The sequence below is a fragment of the Parasteatoda tepidariorum genome, chromosome 2 (genome assembly GCF_982258835.1).
Source record: "Parasteatoda tepidariorum strain Cologne lab strain chromosome 2, Ptep-v5.0, whole genome shotgun sequence".
NCBI lineage: Eukaryota > Metazoa > Arthropoda > Arachnida > Araneae > Theridiidae > Parasteatoda > Parasteatoda tepidariorum.
Genome location: NC_141756.1, coordinates 7,832,168 through 7,850,038, shown reverse-complemented (window position 1 = coordinate 7,850,038; position 17,871 = coordinate 7,832,168). Strand labels below are relative to the sequence as shown.

At 30.4% G+C, this 17,871-nt stretch overlaps 1 protein-coding gene across 1 annotated transcript; it reads right to left on the bottom strand.

Annotated features, from left to right (window-relative positions):
- Positions 1-2,123: 2,123 nt before the first annotated feature.
- LOC107453329 (uncharacterized) lies at positions 2,124-8,600 on the bottom strand. The gene is made up of 2 exons (XM_016070107.4): positions 8,512-8,600; positions 2,124-5,605 (listed from the first exon to the last, which is right to left on the bottom strand). Exon 2 carries the CDS (start codon positions 5,514-5,516, stop codon positions 4,725-4,727), a length of 792 nt encoding a protein of 263 aa, XP_015925593.2. The 5' UTR covers positions 5,517-5,605; positions 8,512-8,600; the 3' UTR covers positions 2,124-4,724.
- Between the last annotated feature and the right edge of the window lie 9,271 nt (positions 8,601-17,871).

The window sequence follows — 17,871 nt, the reverse complement described above, 5'->3', positions numbered from 1 at the left end:
AATTTGAAACGAAAAAAGAGTCTTTCCAAGACAACTGTTTCTGTTTAATGATATTCGAAACTTCCCTCACTCTGAGTACCTCTCTCGTTTGAGATCTTCAAATTTTAAAGACTTATTTAATGTTTGGTCTTTAAATTTCCAGACTAAGTTAAAATTTATTTATGACTAAGTTAAAAAAAAAAGATTTTAATTGCATAAATAGTATTTTCAATAAGAAATCTCAGTTTTCTTTTTCGGAAAAGTCATTTTAAACTTTCTTCCACTATTTTTTATTTTCCTCGTAATTATTTTGAGGCTTCAATAATATGTTATAAAATGTACCAGCCATTTTAACTTAGTTAAATTTATATTTATTTAAAGGATAATTATTGAGTTTTTAATTGTTTCTTAAAAAAAAAACTATTCACCAGATATTAAAGTAGGTAATGAAGGAGGTAATGATTTTTTTTTTTGTTTGGAATATTTACTGAAACTGAAATTCCTAATGGTGTATTGATGTTAAATAAATAACAAAGATGTGCTATATACGTGAGAGCCTTTTATTTTCAATCGTGGTCTACCTCCATTTATTAAAAATGTACACTTAGTCTCACTTCCATATTCGTTCAAGCTATTTCTATATACTTATTAAAACTTCTTGATCTTATTTCTGAAACAATGAACACAGCAATTAAGATGAGGTAAGGAAAATAATTACTATAAAATCAATAAATTTTAATACAATGTGGACCAAAATGAACAAAGATGGAGTTGGCCTGTATGTCAAAAAATGTCTTCATATGATTCCTTAAACACGAATCTTCTAATTTAGAGAAAACATTGGAAATTATTTTGATTAATGTTATTAGTCTAAAAGTCATTACAACTTTGTATACTGCCGAGGAATAAAAAAGCACCTGCGATAATTTCTAAGAAATCCACTTGAATATTCTTATTAAGATTTTTTTTTCTCTGAATAAAATCATCTTCATACGGATATGTTCAATACCTTCTCTTTTATGAGCTTATGAGTTCATGAATAGTCAAAGAATATATAAGGTGCTTCGATTTCAACTAATGGTTTCATAACCGTCGTTGAACTGTCAACCCAATAGTGGGTTTACGTCTATCAATGTTCAACTCAGTAGCCATGTAATTTTGAACCCGATCCAGAAAACAAGGGAACTCCTGAATCAAGTATTGGGTGAAATTTGCCTTCCTGGAGGACATTTTGATCGAAATAATCCACATTTGCGTTACATGGAGAGGAAAACTACGAAAACCTCAACCGGTTAGCTTGACAGCACGGGGACTCTAACTCATGATCCGTCAACCACTAAGGATATTCTACGCTAGCTCTGCTCTCGATTCGTGCCGAGTGTAAAATTCGAATCGACCAGCCATCGCTCGGATTCGAAAACAGCTCACAACATGGAGAGGCGAATACTCTTTCCCCTGAGCTTTTACGGCTCCAACTAATGGTTTCAAAAATTTATAACTGGAAAATAGTTGAAACTCACGCGACACGACATAAATATTGAGGCTTGGTGGCTAGGGGGATAGAGAGTTCGCCCCCCCCCCCAATGAGGTGAACCGGGCTCGAATTCCAACAAAAGCTGTTCAATACATATTCCGCACCAGGCTTCCACCGACCACATTGCTGAAGTAAAATATCATCAGTGGTACTCTACGGATCATGGTTAGAATTCTCTAGCCATCAGACTAACCGTGAGAGAATTTCATGGTTTTCCTCTCTATGTAATGCAAATGTGGGCTATTTTAATCGAAAAGTCCTCTACAAAGGAAAATTTCGCCCAATACTTGATCCTTTGTTTCTTGGATTGGGTTCAAAATTGCAAGGCTACGGATATGAATATTGGTAGCCTAAATTGTAAAAAAATTGTCTTAAAAATCCGCAAAAGTGTTATTAAATTTTTGTTTTTTTAAGTATGCATAAAGATATTTTTCAGGAATTAGAATATTATTTAAATGGTAAACTAAATATTGGCCAAATATATGAAACATTTTATTTTTTTAAAAACTAGTTAATTTGAAGCCACTGACTAAACAATAATAGTTTATAAGAAGGCACTAGCAAGAGAGTTCTATACAAAAAAAAACTTAAAAGTAGCAAATTTATTATAAGACTAAAAATAGTACAATTTTTTAATGATATTTATTTCTTACTTCACTTATTGTGATTAAACATTGAAATAGTTGATTATTTTACTACTTTTTCCTTATAATTTGAAAATCGAAATCAGCATCTGATCGCATAATGAGAACCAAACCTCATATCTAAATTATTTTAATATTTTACAGAGTATTGTCCCACTCAATAAAAATCTTGGACGGGAAATATTAAAAAAATACATTACATAATGCAATATTTCCATAACATGCATCTTAGATATATTACACAAAAATATGGATAATTTGAAACAGTCCTTATAACTATGCATGAGTTTTGTACTAACGGAACTGCGAATGATTTATACAAAGTTTAATTTTTTTTACAATGTTTCTTGCAAAATATGGAAAGCGTGGAAAAAAAGAGTCATAAGTACAAGATATCATCCTTTCTTTTTCCTTTTTCTTTTTTTAAATAGTCTGATATTTTTTTCCAGACAAAGTTCTGTAATGATCGTCCCCAATATATATTTTTAGAATCCTTGTCAAAAATGAAATTAAAATAAGATTTAAACATTTAGAGTAGCAAGTAATTATTAAAGCAGGTGAGAAAAAAAAACTGTTATCTCATATTGTAGAACTACTATTGATGAAGGAAGTATGAGAAACATTAAACCATGTTTTATTGCCCGATGAAGCGTTTTGCATTATTCATCTTAATCACTTTCTGTTTCCCTCAGCAGTTAAAAATGATGTTTTCAGTCCCGCTTTCCTGAATGGGAGTGAGATGTCGTTTATGTTTTTGTGTTATTGACGCTTAATTTGCGATCTTTAATAATTACTTTATTTTTGACTAAAATTGTAAAGTTATATATTTGGAGCGACCATTAAGGAACAATCCGTATGCAATGCGTTTAGTAAAATTCTAACAAATTATTACTGAAATAATTTCTTTTTAATCGAAAAAATTTCAAAAAATAATTAACATTTACAACCAAATCAAAATAAATAATTTTTCAATGTGTGCGTTTTTTCTAATAAATTTTCGTAAACTTTATAAAGTCATCTTTTTTGTTTCTGAGTGTGTAATCTTCAATTACACACCTTTCTTAGTTTATTTTATATGCATAAATGAAATTAAAGAGTTTAAAAAAGGCAGGGACATGAAGAAAGTATTAAGTCACTCTCACTTAAATTCAAACAGAATAAAAAACATTATTAAAAATGTAAAGGTTCTCTTCATAAGAGAGTAAAATATTCCTTTAATCATCCTTCCTGCCGATTTTTATCTAGTTACCAACATGCGTTCGTATTTCATGACGCTACCATAAACAAATTTAGGATATTTCATGACTTGTTTTTCAATTAAAAAAAAGAGGATCATACGTTTTTTTTTGTAGTATTTTTATCTTAAACTCAAACTTTTTCGAGTTTGTTTGTCTCAAGATTTATTACAACGAATGCATAAATGCATAATGAATGCAGTTATTATTTTATAATAAATACAGCTATTTTAAAATAATTCTTAAACTAAGAATTAGTAATATGTAACCAGAAATGATAAAAATTAAACAAGTCAAATTGTACTTCGTATATTTAATGCAATAAGTCAAAGGGCAAAATTAAGTATTGCAGAATGTCAAACTGAGCAACTTTTAGTATATTAAGTGAATCTAGAGAAGTAAATTACTATTAGTAGTAATACTGTTAAAAATTAGTGCAAGTAATACTACTAATAATTAGTACAAGTATTACTACTAATAATTAGTACAAGTCAAACTACGTAGGTTATGTTTAGTGCAGCAAGTTAAATTGCGAAACTTTCATTGTTCAGTACAATAAATGAAATTGTGTGGAATTGTAAGTTTAAGGGTGTCCCAAAATTAACGCAAGGTTTGAATTAAATAGAAAACACAGTTTTTAGTCTTTAGATTGTAATTTTTTCATTGAATCATAGGGTTATTTATGGAATAAAACATCGGGCAAATGGCATCCACGGATCTGCTGGCACATACGCACTCTTTTGTCGAAATTTTTCATGACCTTTTTGCATAATTGTGGCTGAATTTCGTTGATGCAGTGTTTAATTTCCTCTTGTAATGCACATGTGGTTGTGGGCTTGTTGACATAGACCTTTACCTTCAAATAACTCCATAAGAAGAAATATAATGGTGTTAAATCACATGATCTAGGGGGCCAATTCTGAGACTTCGAAACGAGAGAATACACGACTAGGAAATGACAGAATTATTTTTGAAGCATTGTTCAATAATGAAAACAAGTTGTTGCATCGTATAAAGCTCCATTTTTACAAACCCTAAACTCTCAGCTGTCAAATTGTTTTGCTTTTTTCAGGGTTGCCAACAATTTACTGTGAAAATAGCTGCAAATTTAAATCTTTGCGTTAATTTTTTGACACCCTTACTAACTATAGAGCTCCAAGTCAGTCTGTGCAAATTTGTAAGTTATGCTTGTAGTAATATAAATGAAATATAATAAGCTAATGTGCTGCGTATATTTCAAATTTAAATAATGGTACCGCTAAGTTAGTCATCACTTATGGTGCTAAATAAAATTTCAGGTTTTGATTTAATTAATTTCAAACTTTTTATATCTCAATCATCGAAGCTGAATTGAGTAATATTGTTTATTTCTGGGAGATAGAGGTCTTCTTGAGACTGCGTCAAGTGTGCCAGTACTTCTTCTTGATTTATTGGCTTCATCATTCCAAGGCAATCTGAATCCTGAATATTTTCCATTTCTGATGGAATGGTCATATTTGAACTCTCTGAGGTAATAGCAATGTTGGATATTTTTGCTTCAAACAAGCTATCAATGGATGGTAAAAGAGAACTTTCGAATTGATTTTTTAAAGAACTGCAAGGCATATAATCATCATTAGAACTGTCGATTTCAACAGTAGCACTTGTTTGATTGTACTTGAGACTTCCATCCTGTAGGTGCTGATTTGAAGTCATATATCTGGTGCTCAAACTGCTACTGGGTACCTCAAAAGTACTCGCTATCAAACTGCTGGTGGCCTGGGACATTTGTCTCGAGAGTATCCTGGCAAAAAGTACAGTGTTCATGTCGTCGTTATTCAGTGTCTCTGACAAGGCTATGATGTAATTTCTGGCAAGTCTTAAAGTTTCGATCTTCGATAGCTTTTGGGACTTACTGCGGACAGGTATGTAGTCTCTTAGCTTGTCCAAAGCAGCGTTCAGACTGTGCATTCTGTTCCTTTCTCTGGCATTTGCCTTGCATCGACGGTTTCGAGTTTTCGCTGCTCGAGATTTAGTAGATTGTTTTCTCTTTGTAGTTTTCAAAACTGAGTGGGAGTGAAAAGAAGCCGGGAAACGACATTCAGAAAATTGTCGGACAGCGATTTGCGGTACTCGTCGGTTCATCTCTTATTCCAGCACTGAATTTCCGATTGTCTAAGAATTTTCACTTTATGATAAAAATGAATCATATATCTTTCATAAATGCCATATACCTGGAAAAAAAACTTCTAATTTCAATATTATTGTAGTATAAAAAAAGGTAAAATAAGCTCAATTCAAAAGTGCTAAATAAACCTTTTCGTAATCGTGTGTATGATACAATTTTTAATTTAAGAAAAGCAAGAATTAGATAAGTAGGTAGGTACTTTATTTACGTCCCACTAGGGCTGCACAATGGACTATTGGCGATTCTCTGGGAAACATCCCTGAATATGATTCGAAGACATACCATTACAATTTTGATCTCCTGCAAAGAGAATGGCTCCTCCGCTTTGGTAGCTGGGCGGCCAACGAGCGAAGCCCAGCTCTTCACTTTAGAACAGCTAACGAGGAACGATATCGCGCAACGCAGGCTGATCAAAGAGATCACCCTCTCGCTTACTGACCGCAGCCAGTGATGCTTGACTTCGGTGTTCTACTGGGAACCGTGTCTTTACCATCAATTCACTGCGGGACAGCAAAAATAGAATAAAATCTTAGAATGTATTTGACAAATCTATATTAAAGTAAAAATATAAATAGGATCGTTAGAAATAGCAACTAACAAAAACTGTGACAATACTAGGAAAAGTTTATACTTTTTGACTGTAATAAGGAACAGAAATGTTAATACAAACATTTCTATAGGAATAAAATTATCCTTTTATTGTGAGTGAATGAGAGGGAAATCATGAAATCCTCAGAAGTTTTGCAGAACTTAACATTAAAACTGAAATTCAAAATAAATTTAAACGCCTTAGATTTAAACTTTTTTGATTCGAGAAGTATTATTTAAAAAACAATTTTTAAAAGTTTAAACTATAAAAGTTAAACCGAAAACCCCAATTAAAAACTCAATTTCAACAAAGCTAAAATTATTTCCATCCCAGACACATCAGATCATCTTGATGCCTTGGAATCTTGCTTTATTCCAATGATTTCTAATTCCCTCGTTAACGACATTAACGGTTTTTCTTGTTAATCACCACCTCTCCCTAGCACGCGAAAATTCCTTTTGCCCTAATTTGCCCCTCTCAGCCACTGTGGTTCTTTTTGTTTTATTTTTCATCTTTTTTTCTCCCTCGGCTACTGAGGTATTTATAGTTTTGTTTCTAATTTTTGTTTTCTTATTTTCTGTTGATAACTTTACGTTTCTTATTTCAAATCACTTTTGTTTCTTCTCCTTCACTTCTGACCAGTCTTGAAAATGAATGCTCGTTTTTGGGCGCTTGAAACATGCCAACTGTTATTTCCAATTTACATATTTTTGAAGTGAATAAGTTTTCCAATCAAGTAAGTACGATAGAATTGTTTAGTATTGGATGTAAGAGATGTGTTCAGAGATCTTTTCAGAGAGACAGAGAGAGAGAGTAATATTCATTTATTTTAAGGGAGTCGCAGTTGTAAGTTTGAGATGGCCATAAGCTAAAAATTTGATTATCAGTACTTAATAAAGCATTTTATTTTGTTATTAGAATTAAATCAATTGGGTATAATATAAAAAAACACAACTACTTCCACTTTGTAGGAATAACATTTACCATGACGCAATGCTAAATTCTATGCCACTATCCACATAAATGCAACTATCCACATAAATCAATTATTAATCAAAAATCGAATATCAATTACTTTTCTTTATAATGCAATAAAATCTGGTGGCAGCTATTTAAACGATCAAACACTTCGTTTGTTTATTTGTGGCTTGAAGTTAGGCTCGCAGAAAATGCCGTTCATGGGTTAAATTTAGTAGGAATAACACAACCTGTGACGTAGGCTATAGTATACCCAATTGGTTCAATGCACTCATTAAACATTCTAGCTATTACAACAGTGTGGAAACCCAAGTATTTTAAATAAAGATCACGAGGTTGCTGTAAAAAAATTACTAATTTGCATGCCTAATGACCTCTATTGGGAAGAATAATTATAAGGAAAGCAGTTCAATTTTATTCTAAAAATAATCTGTTTGTGTATTTCGTTAATTACCCTTTTGCTGTGATTGACGTATAGCATCTTTTCTATAGTTTTTTTACAGTCTCTCCCATTTATATATTAATTTGCTACATTTAACGATCTTATTTTTGACAAGATTTTCCAAAATGTGCTGCAAAATTAATATCACAACCCTAATGTCAGGACTCTTAAGAATAAAATTTAGCGACGTTGACAAAAGCACGAAAGATTGTGAAGCAATAAAAATGCAACGCCAATATCAAAAACGTCACGTGCAAATTTTCTTTCTAATTTAATTTATTTTAGAGCAGAACAAGACTGGCTTTTTGAAAAAGTAAAAAATTGTTTTGGATGTTGTTAAAAATTCGGTTTAATAAATGAATATGCTTCTTAATTGTCTATTCAATTTTCCATTTACGCTACAACAAAGTTCTAATTAAATCATTGGTGATTCTACTATAGTTTAGACCCAGATCCTCCGGCTGCTCCCTCACAATTATACAAAAAAAAATTGCTTCCATGCAAAAAAAAATTTTTTTTAAGTATACACTAAGAACGCCCTGTATACAATCCAGAACTCCCTGCATACGAGTAAAATATACAAACTATCCAATACAAAACGTATTAATGAATAATTACATTTTTTTAAGAAAAAGCAATATTATATATTATTAATAAAATAAAACAATCTGATAAATTATGTTTGAAGAGATATCTAAAACATTATTTTATAATGGTTTACAAATAGCCTTAAATGGTATTGCAATTAAAATCAACAATAATAATTTAAAATTTAATATTGTAATGTTAAAATTTAATATTGTAATGTTAAAATTTAATATTGTAATGTTAAAATTTAATATTGCAACAATGTAATTTAAATTTTACATACTCCATAAATAAAATAGATTTCAACTATTGTTTTAAGAGAATGTTAAAAATAGAGTGAAAATAGGATACTTACGTTACCCAGAACATGCAATAATGGGAATTTCAAACTCTCCATGGATGTTATCTTCCCACTTTTATCTCCCACACCAAAATTCATTTTTCTATGAGAGCAGAATAAATATTGTCCTGCAAAAAATTAAAATATCCTATTATTCTATTTCAGGAAAAAATCGAACACTTCTCAGCTACAATTATGTTGTTTTACGTTTTTTTTCCTTCAAAAAATTAATATACTATACAATTTGCAAATATGTGAATGCAATTTGAAAGTAGCCTTCGATACAATATGTAGTAGAATATAAAATAATATATGATATTGCGCAATATATTCATATTGTACAATGTTGTAGAATATACATTATTTAGCAAATTATGTGACATTATTGAGAGTCAAAAAATAGCATGCTATGCAGAATATCTTTTCATCTAATAAACGGATTTTCATATATTCATTTATTCTTAAAAGTCCCGGCATTAGGGTTGTGATATTAATTTTATTGCAATCTTGTCAATCATTGCAATCTTGAAAAATCTTGCCAAATATAATGTCGTTAGTGTAGCAAATTGAATCTTAATTCAAACTTGATTTAAACTTCAAATCTGTTGCAATGATGCATAATGGAATAGATCATTTTATGACGTAATGAGAGACATTGCAATGAGCTCGTAACAATAAAATATAATTATCATTCTAAATAACTTTTGATCTAATGATTTGATTTTCGTGTTCTGAGATTCAATAATATTGATTTAAAAGCTAAACTATCAACGGTATGTGACATAGTAGTTACCCTTAATATATGCTTTCAAATACTTGAAAATAATGGAAAAAAACTATGCATATTATGAGTCGAAAAACTATTTTTAAAGCAACTTTATCAAAATCTAACGAAAGACTATTTTGTTTTATATTTTATATTATAACCGTCATTGAACAGCAGTCCCCATTTTGAGTTTACGACTCTTAATGTTCAACTGAGTAACCTTGTAATTTGAACCCAATTCAGAAGACAAGTGAACTCCTGGATCAAGTATTGGGAGAAATTTGCATTTGTGGAGGAATTTTTGATGGATATGGACCTTTGATGGACTTTTTGATTTACATGGAAAGGAAAAAAACGGAAACCTCCCGCAGTTAGCCTTACGGTAAGGGGACTATAACCGGTTACCTTTCTACCATTAAGGATATTTTACGTCCGCAATGTGGCCCGTGCAAGCCGGGTGCAGATTTCGTATAAACCAGCCATCGCTTGTATTCTAAACTTGGTATCTTCATTGTTGACAAACACCATCTGTTGACAAATCACTAATGAAGAAAGTTAAAACTAAAATTATCGAAATCAGTGTAATTCCGAGATGAAATATAAAGATGTTTATGGTAGCTGCCTTTAACCTCCACTCAATTTTCTTGGGCCCTCAAATAGCTTTGATATTTCACTACCTCAATAACTTTTCGTAATGTTTCTTTTTCTTAAATAAGATATACATTAGATTTAAGTTTAAATAATATTTTTACTCACTTAAAATTGGCTTGAAGGAATACAACTCAGCCAGAACTTTAGGTTCCTGATTTATTCCTGAAATGCTTTTACTGAAAATGTTTCTAATTACAAAAAAGGTTTTGCTCCTAAAAGAAACTGTACTCGTGTGAATTGGGTGCATAAGATTTTCAATATATTCCAGCAACTTTACTGGTTTCGTTTTTTAGCTTGATACTTTTAGAATTTTTAGCATATTTACTAAATATTATACTTGTACTCTGTGTATCAAAACCGTCGTCGAACAGCAGACCCAATTTTGGGCTTACGACTACTAATGTTCAACTCCACAGCCTTGTAATTTTGAACCAATCCAGAAGACAAGGAAACTCCTGGAAATTTGCCTTTGTGGAGAACTCTTTGATGGAACTTACCAGCATTTGCGTTACATGGAGAGGAAAATCACGAAAATCTCCCACTGGTTAGCCTCACGTCTAAAGGACTCTAACCCTTGATCCACTACAACTGAGGATATTTTTTTATGTCAGCACTGTGGTCGGGTGCGGAATCCGTATTGACCAGCTATCACTGGCATTAACCCGGTTCACTTTATTGGAAGACGAACACTCTATCCCCTGAGCCACCACGGTTCTAGTACTTTGTCTAGTACTTAATAAGCATAGATTTATCCTTTGTGAATTATATCATGGTAAAAATCGCCTTTTTTTTGGCTCTTTGGGAATCCCAAAAAGCTTGTTAATTTTTATCGAACCACTCGGATAGTGGTTTTGGAAAAATTAACAATCAAATATGGTCCTATAAGATTTAATAAAATTTGGTAAGTGTAGTAAAATTTGGTAATTTTGTCAAGATACTTTATAGCATAGGATAAAAACCATTTAATCGGTTAAGTTCACTTTTCAGTTGCGTACGTCTTCAAAATGTGTAGTAATAAGAACTATAATTTCGGAAACCAGAATATCCGGTAAACTCTTAATATATGAACGAAAAAATTACCAAATGAATGGTTCAAATACTGTATATATATATTTCATTATTAACCAAAATTATGTTGTTGTTGGCTATTTTTTTTTACCAGAAATGTAATTGCCATAGAGTACGATAATTTTAGCAGAATTTCCATTTAAAGAAATAGGTGATAATATAAGCGGATAATTATAAGAAAAGATGAGTCAGGAATACATTTTTGAAATCTTTTAAAAACGGTTGAATACTTTTAGTGCCGAATTATCTCTTACTGAGTACACAGAAAACTTTCCGTAAATATTCAAAAAGAAAAATTTCAAAATGTTTAAATAATTCACATTTGCTATTTTTGTTACTATAAATAAAAATATCACAAGCTAAAAGCTTTCAATTTATCTTGAATATAAGTACCACTTACATTTTAATTTGTCGCTATTAATTTAAATTGATTGTAGTTTTTCCTTTTACTTAAGTTTTTTTTAAATTTTACATAAGATTTAAAATGTATTTTTCAATTTCCCGAACGCAAACTATAGCATTATATTTAGAAAAATGCATCTTTTGTACTATTTGAAATATTTCAACAGATTGTTGAAAAATTAAAATTTGTAAAACCTAAAAACGTATTCAAAGTTTCAGCGTAATAAAAAATTAATCGGAAAATTTATTTACTAATATTTTCAAAATCCAATTGAATATTATATATTTCATTATAATGTTGTATGCGTAGAGGAAAATCGAAATATTTAGAATAACTTCAAAATAATAGGCATCGTTCAACAAACAATTATAGTTATTAAGTGTATTTGAAATTTAAGTTCTAAAGAAATAAATAATACCACTTAATTCTAGTCATATTTATTCATAAAGTACAATAAAAGCAGCAACAAAAAATAACTCTTTTTTATATTACATTACTTTGAAATTCTAAAGAAAGCCACTTGGCGAAAAGTTAATACTTCATTCCGTTTCTTGCATTATTAATTATATTGATTTCCTCATTTTCAGCTATCGTCGTTGTAAAAATAACACATAGTTTTGTTGCCAAAGAAACTCTGTGAAATAAATTATTTACAATTTACTACTCGCATTAAAAACCAAAAAGTTTCCAATATTCACTTTGTGTGTATATGAATTTTAATCATTTCGTCTTATAAAAATATTTTGAAAAACTATTTTCTTAAGTAATAACATTTCAATCATGAAATAGTTAAGGAAGAATAATTTAGATGTAATTTTACTATTTTTTTAGCTTGCATATCACATTATAAACAAACAACGTCGTATAAGTGCAAGTAATTAAATTTGCTCCTGGTATCTGCCTTATCAAAGATGTTCTTTAAACAGTAAATAAGTGATCTTTTATTGCTTGGTAATCAAGAAAATATGGAAAATATTTTAGAATGACTTAGCTGGAGATAACAATTATATATTATGCAATTATATAGATTATACATTCGTAAAATAAAAGAAAAATGTCCTAAAAGGAATGAAAGTGATAATTTTCACTTTTAGAAACTGTACAATCCATAAGATTTAAGCAAATATTTTCTTGGTTTTTTTAAACTAAATACCATAAAAGATTTGTGCTTCGAAATATAAGGGGGAAAAAAAGGATAAATATTTTGATTTTGACATCAAAATATTGCAACAGGATATTGGTTTTAATTTCCCCTGAATGTGCAATTTTTGCTCGAAGAAAAATATTTGTGGCATTTCTTCTTTAAAAGTTCGGCAGCGAATGTCTTCATATAATGATTCAAAAACTATAGCAAAATACATCTTGAATACATAAAGGAAGATAACTCACAGAAAATTGGTCTTATATTAGATTGTTAATGTAAGAGAGGTCTGTGAATATTTGTTTTGGATTTTAATGTTTCGAGTTTCGTTATTTTATTGATCATTCTTTACGACCATATTCTCAGTTCAAAAAAGATATTAAATTATATCATGTGTTTGTAAAATGACGTTAAAGACAATTAATGCATGGAAAAATGATAAGACTGCTAATTTTAACAGAGCCCATTCTAATTTTTAATGTAAGAGAAGTCTATGAAAAATATTTGTTTTGGATTTTAATAATTTTAATATTTCGAGTTTCATCATTCTGTTAAGCATTCTTTATGGCCATATTCTCAGTTCGAAAAAGATATTAAATTATATCATGTGCTTGTAAAATGACGTTAGAGACAATTAATGCATGGAAGAAGATAAGACTGCTAATTTTAACAGAGCCCATTCTAATTTTTAATGTAAGAGAAGTCTATGAAAAATATTTGTTTTGGATTTTAATAATTTTAATGTTTCGAGTTTCATCATTTAATTGAGCATTCTTTACGGCCATATTCTCAGTTCAAAAAAGATAGTAAATTATATCACATTTTTGTAAAATGACATTAAAGTCAACTAATACATGGAAGAAAATAAGGCTGCTAATTTTGACGGAGCCCACTCTATGGACAATATTTGTATTGAACGGAAAAAATTTTCGTATTTTCCATTTAAGATTTCTGTTGTACCTCTCATACATTCATGTAATTTTGATAAATGTATCAGGTATATATCTGACTTCTGTAGCCATCTCTGAATTGCGTTTTCACTTTGACAAAAAACTTGGCGTGGCATATGTGTTTATCTATGTGTCTTCGTTTTGCCTCTGGCATGCTTGTATGTTATCTAGGAAAGGCTTAGTAAATGTAATTTTACGCATCAGGAGATTCACGAAAAATGAGAAGGTATTCGAAACCAAAGAGAGTATACAATCAAACCTAAAAGGAAATCAAAAATTCAAATACAACTTTGTATTTATACTATCAGCATTACTGTTTGCCTTACCTTTACTGCTGGCTACAATTAGTTTATCTTTATCTCATAACAATTTAGATTTTGTGTTCACGTATGGATATAGATTGGCTAACAAAAACATCGCAATTAGCGTGATTTTCGTCTGTGTCACTCTATACTACGTGATCAATGTCTATTTGCCGTGTTTAGTGACATTCCAATTTTGTTTGCTGCTGTACTATTGTGGACAGATTTTGGAGAAATATCGCCAAGAGTTAAACACCTTAGCTTTTGAACCTAATTCAGCACTTGTTGTAACGACACTGAAAAAGTATTTCGACATCATTCGACTGATCTCGAAACTAAAATCTGTTTTGTCAGTACCGTCTTTTGTTATGGTGTTTGGCAATTTCATTTGCCTTTACACCACTCTGGCAATCTCTTTAATCAACCACACTTTGCTTGCAAGCGATATAGTTGAAAGCGGGGTTAATTTAATATTTCCCTTAGTGATGTTGTTTTCTTTCACCATTTTCGCTGCTCGCATTCCTGAGAGCATGGCGAGAATCAGAAATGATGTGGGTGACCTGTCAAAATTGTGTGGTGTAAAATGCCTCGCGGATCCCTCGGTCTTGTTTCTTGTAGAGAGGATCGAAAAAAAGGAAATTGTTTATATAACTGCATGCGGAGTCATCAGTTTTAAAAGAAGCTTCATACTTTCTGCACTAGGAACATTGTTTACTTATGGATTCCTGTTTTTTAGCATAAAGTAAATTTGACCGTGCAGAAAGTGAACTGATTTTGCAATTAAGAGCCAGTCTGCTTTTTAAAAAAAATTGGACAAATCAGGCGGGTTTTCCATGTTCGACATTTTTGATTTCCTGACCTGAAATTTTCTGGATTCTGCATGTAAAACTTTTAGACAAGTGCTTTTTATTTTTTCAGAAATTTTTTTTTTTTTTTTTTTTTGAAATTTTGGATGGTTAAAAAAGATTTTTCAGAAATCTGAGAAAAATGCATCAATTTACACAGGGCATTGCTTTTTGAAAATTAAATGAATTACGACATTGATCATTATGTTCTACCACGTTCACAACAACTATCAAGAGATAAATACTTTCAGTGAACCTTTGTATTGAAGGTCGAAGGTCAAGCAAAAAAATTTTGAATCATAATCTATTTTCTAAAACTTTGACCGTCAGAATTATTACCAACAGTGAACCACAAAGACATATATTTCTATGAATACATATCAATGAGTAAAACCTAAAGGAATCTTAACTTGGCTTAAAGTGATCTTAAAGTAATACGGAGCTAAAATTTTGCACATATTTCAAGGTCATTAACTGCCTTCCGACAAAACAAGACAAATATGAAAATTGCTGTAACGGAAGACTTTATTATAGTAGAAACAATATTAATCAACAGACCTATGGTTTTTCTAATGCAATTTTCTTATAGTATGGCCCTTATGCTTGACCTTAATAATTAATTACAGATATAGTTATGGTTTTGCTGTAAATAATTTTAAAAAATGTGATTTAGGGCCAATATGTCATTTGGCAAGACGATATTGACACGTTGTCAAAATTATGTTTGGTTTCACTAAAATAAATTAATCCTAAATTTGAAATAAAATTCTTTTCGTGGTGTAAAACGTTAGCCTGATAAACTCAATTTGAACAAAAATAATTTTTAAGTTTTATTTTTTTATTGTCTGTCTTTTGGGAAAAGTTGAGAAAATTTGAAACGGAAAATGAGGCATAGGTATCAAAGAACTTATCGGTTAGTTAAGCTCTTTGATCAAAATGACTATAACAAAAATTAGTACCAAAGAACTCATACCATCATTCAGTTTCATCATTATTTATTATCGCCTTAATTTTTTCAAAAAACGCATCTCATTCATACAGTACAAAAAGCACGGTATCTTCATCGTTTCAACAAATTGTTTTTCCTTACATTTTATACCCATTCCCCATACTTTTTTTTATATCTTCATGCACCATAAAAAAGACATTTGTAGTCCGACCATTTACTGCATTCTTAGTTAAATTGAAATATTCTACGATATCTTTAATTCACAAAAATGATCTTGATATCTTCAGTCATATCTTTGACTGACACCAATATAAAAATTTATAAAATGTGTGATTGTTTTTACCAGTAAATTATTTATTTATATCTTATTTATTGACATTTACTAGTAATATTTATTTATAAACCCTTCATAAAATAATTCTGCATTGTTATTGCGTTTTTAAGCTTGATTGTCATTGAAAATTAAAAGCTTAAAACTAAAAGTGATATCCCTTTTCTTATAAAGTATTCGAATAATGTTACCTTATTTTATAAGGTAACATCAGGGAAAGGTAATTTTTTTTTTTTTTACAATCAAGACATTTTAGTCACTATTTTACAATTATAAAGTTATATTTATGCTTAATAATAAATTATATTTACTTCCATAGTAATTTTTTTGATAAAATTATGAACCATTTGCATTGCCTAATATGTTAAATTTAGAAGTGAAAAAATATGTTTTTTTTTTTTCAAATTTATCTCAGTTAAAGGATTTTTAAATCGAACTTAGAGGAATAATAAATGGGATACCTGCACGTGACGCAGTGTGGGTATGTCGATCCTGATTGGTTGTTGAAACGTGACATTTGGTTATGTTAGTAGCTGTTATTTCCATTCTATTTCGAGTAAGCCAAGCCCGTCAAGTATCAATTATCTTAAGTGGAACATTCTATATTCTTACACAAAGATTCCTTCACTGTATATTTCTTACTAAACACTAAGACAGACATGAAGCCATGCGGGACATAAGCAAACTAAATATACATCGAAGTTGCCAGATACAAAAAATAAAAATATACCACAGTTACATTAATATACATAAATAAACAAATGATAAATCTAAGTAAAAGACATAAACGAGAAAGAATTATATTTAAACAAATTCGATGCGTAGTACGGCGCTGTATTTAATCAACTTCACGTTAATTAACATTTTGACTTATGTGGAGAAACATAGCTCAAATTAACCACTTTGCTTATAAGCGATCAGCTGGCGCTGACGTCATAAATCACATGTCTGAGTATTATGATCTTCTTCTTGAATGAGCAAGTACCCAATTATTTTAAATTGTTTGTTTTTATTATAGTTTGACAAAAATTATGAGTCATTTGCATTGCGTAATGTGTTAAATTAAGAAGAAAAAGAAAGTGTTTTTTCTTTCTTCAAATTTATCTCATTTGAATGATTTTTAAATGGAGCTTAGAGGATTAAATAATTGCAGTTTGATTTCCAAAATAATTTTAAGAACTGAATCAGTTAGAATTCTTTGCCAGCTAACTAAATAATCAGAAAATAAATGAACTAAAAATGTTTTGCCTAGTATTAAATTTAGTTCCTTTTTTCAGATGTTATGAATGTATGAACTTGTGATAGTTACGCCCCGCATGGATCCGGGAATTCATATATATATTTCTCTTACATGGCACCAAAAAAAAGCCTCATTACAACTCCCCGAATGGCAACGTTAGAAAATCGACCAATGATTGCTGCTAAAAATGTCACATGGCAAATGTCACATGAGGTGGCTCAACATATAGCGCTTTTAGAAACGGAAACAATAACCAGAGTGAACATTATCAGGTTATTCAATTCAGATTCATGCCTTAAAAACATGATAATATTTAATTTAAACTCAATTAGGAATTAATTAGGCTGGCCTTCCATAAATAAGTCACAAGGACAGACTTTTGAGAAAATCAGTTTAGTATTGACTAAACAAGTTTTTAGTCATGGACAACTTTATGTTGGCCTGTCAAAAGTTAAGTCATTTGACAGCCTTTCAGTGATTGCTCTAAGATGCCAAATCTATAATTGTGTTTTCAAAGAAATTCTAAATGCTTAGTGCTAATTTCTTAGAGCTTTGCAGAAAAAAATGTTTTTTGGAAAAAATTTAATTGAAACTTCTATTGGCAGTAGGCAAGGGGAACTGCCAAAATCAAAACTCCCCGATTAGAAATGCAGCATGGCGACCTCCACGTGGTATTTCTCGGGTAATGCTAAAAGCCATGCATTTTAATTTATTGTTTGTAAAACATCC

Bases quoted from the DNA above. Each gene is read 5' to 3' on its own strand.
- LOC107453329 (XM_016070107.4), bottom strand. From the start codon at position 5,516: ATGAACCGACGAGTACCGCAAATCGCTGTCCGACAATTTTCTGAATGT.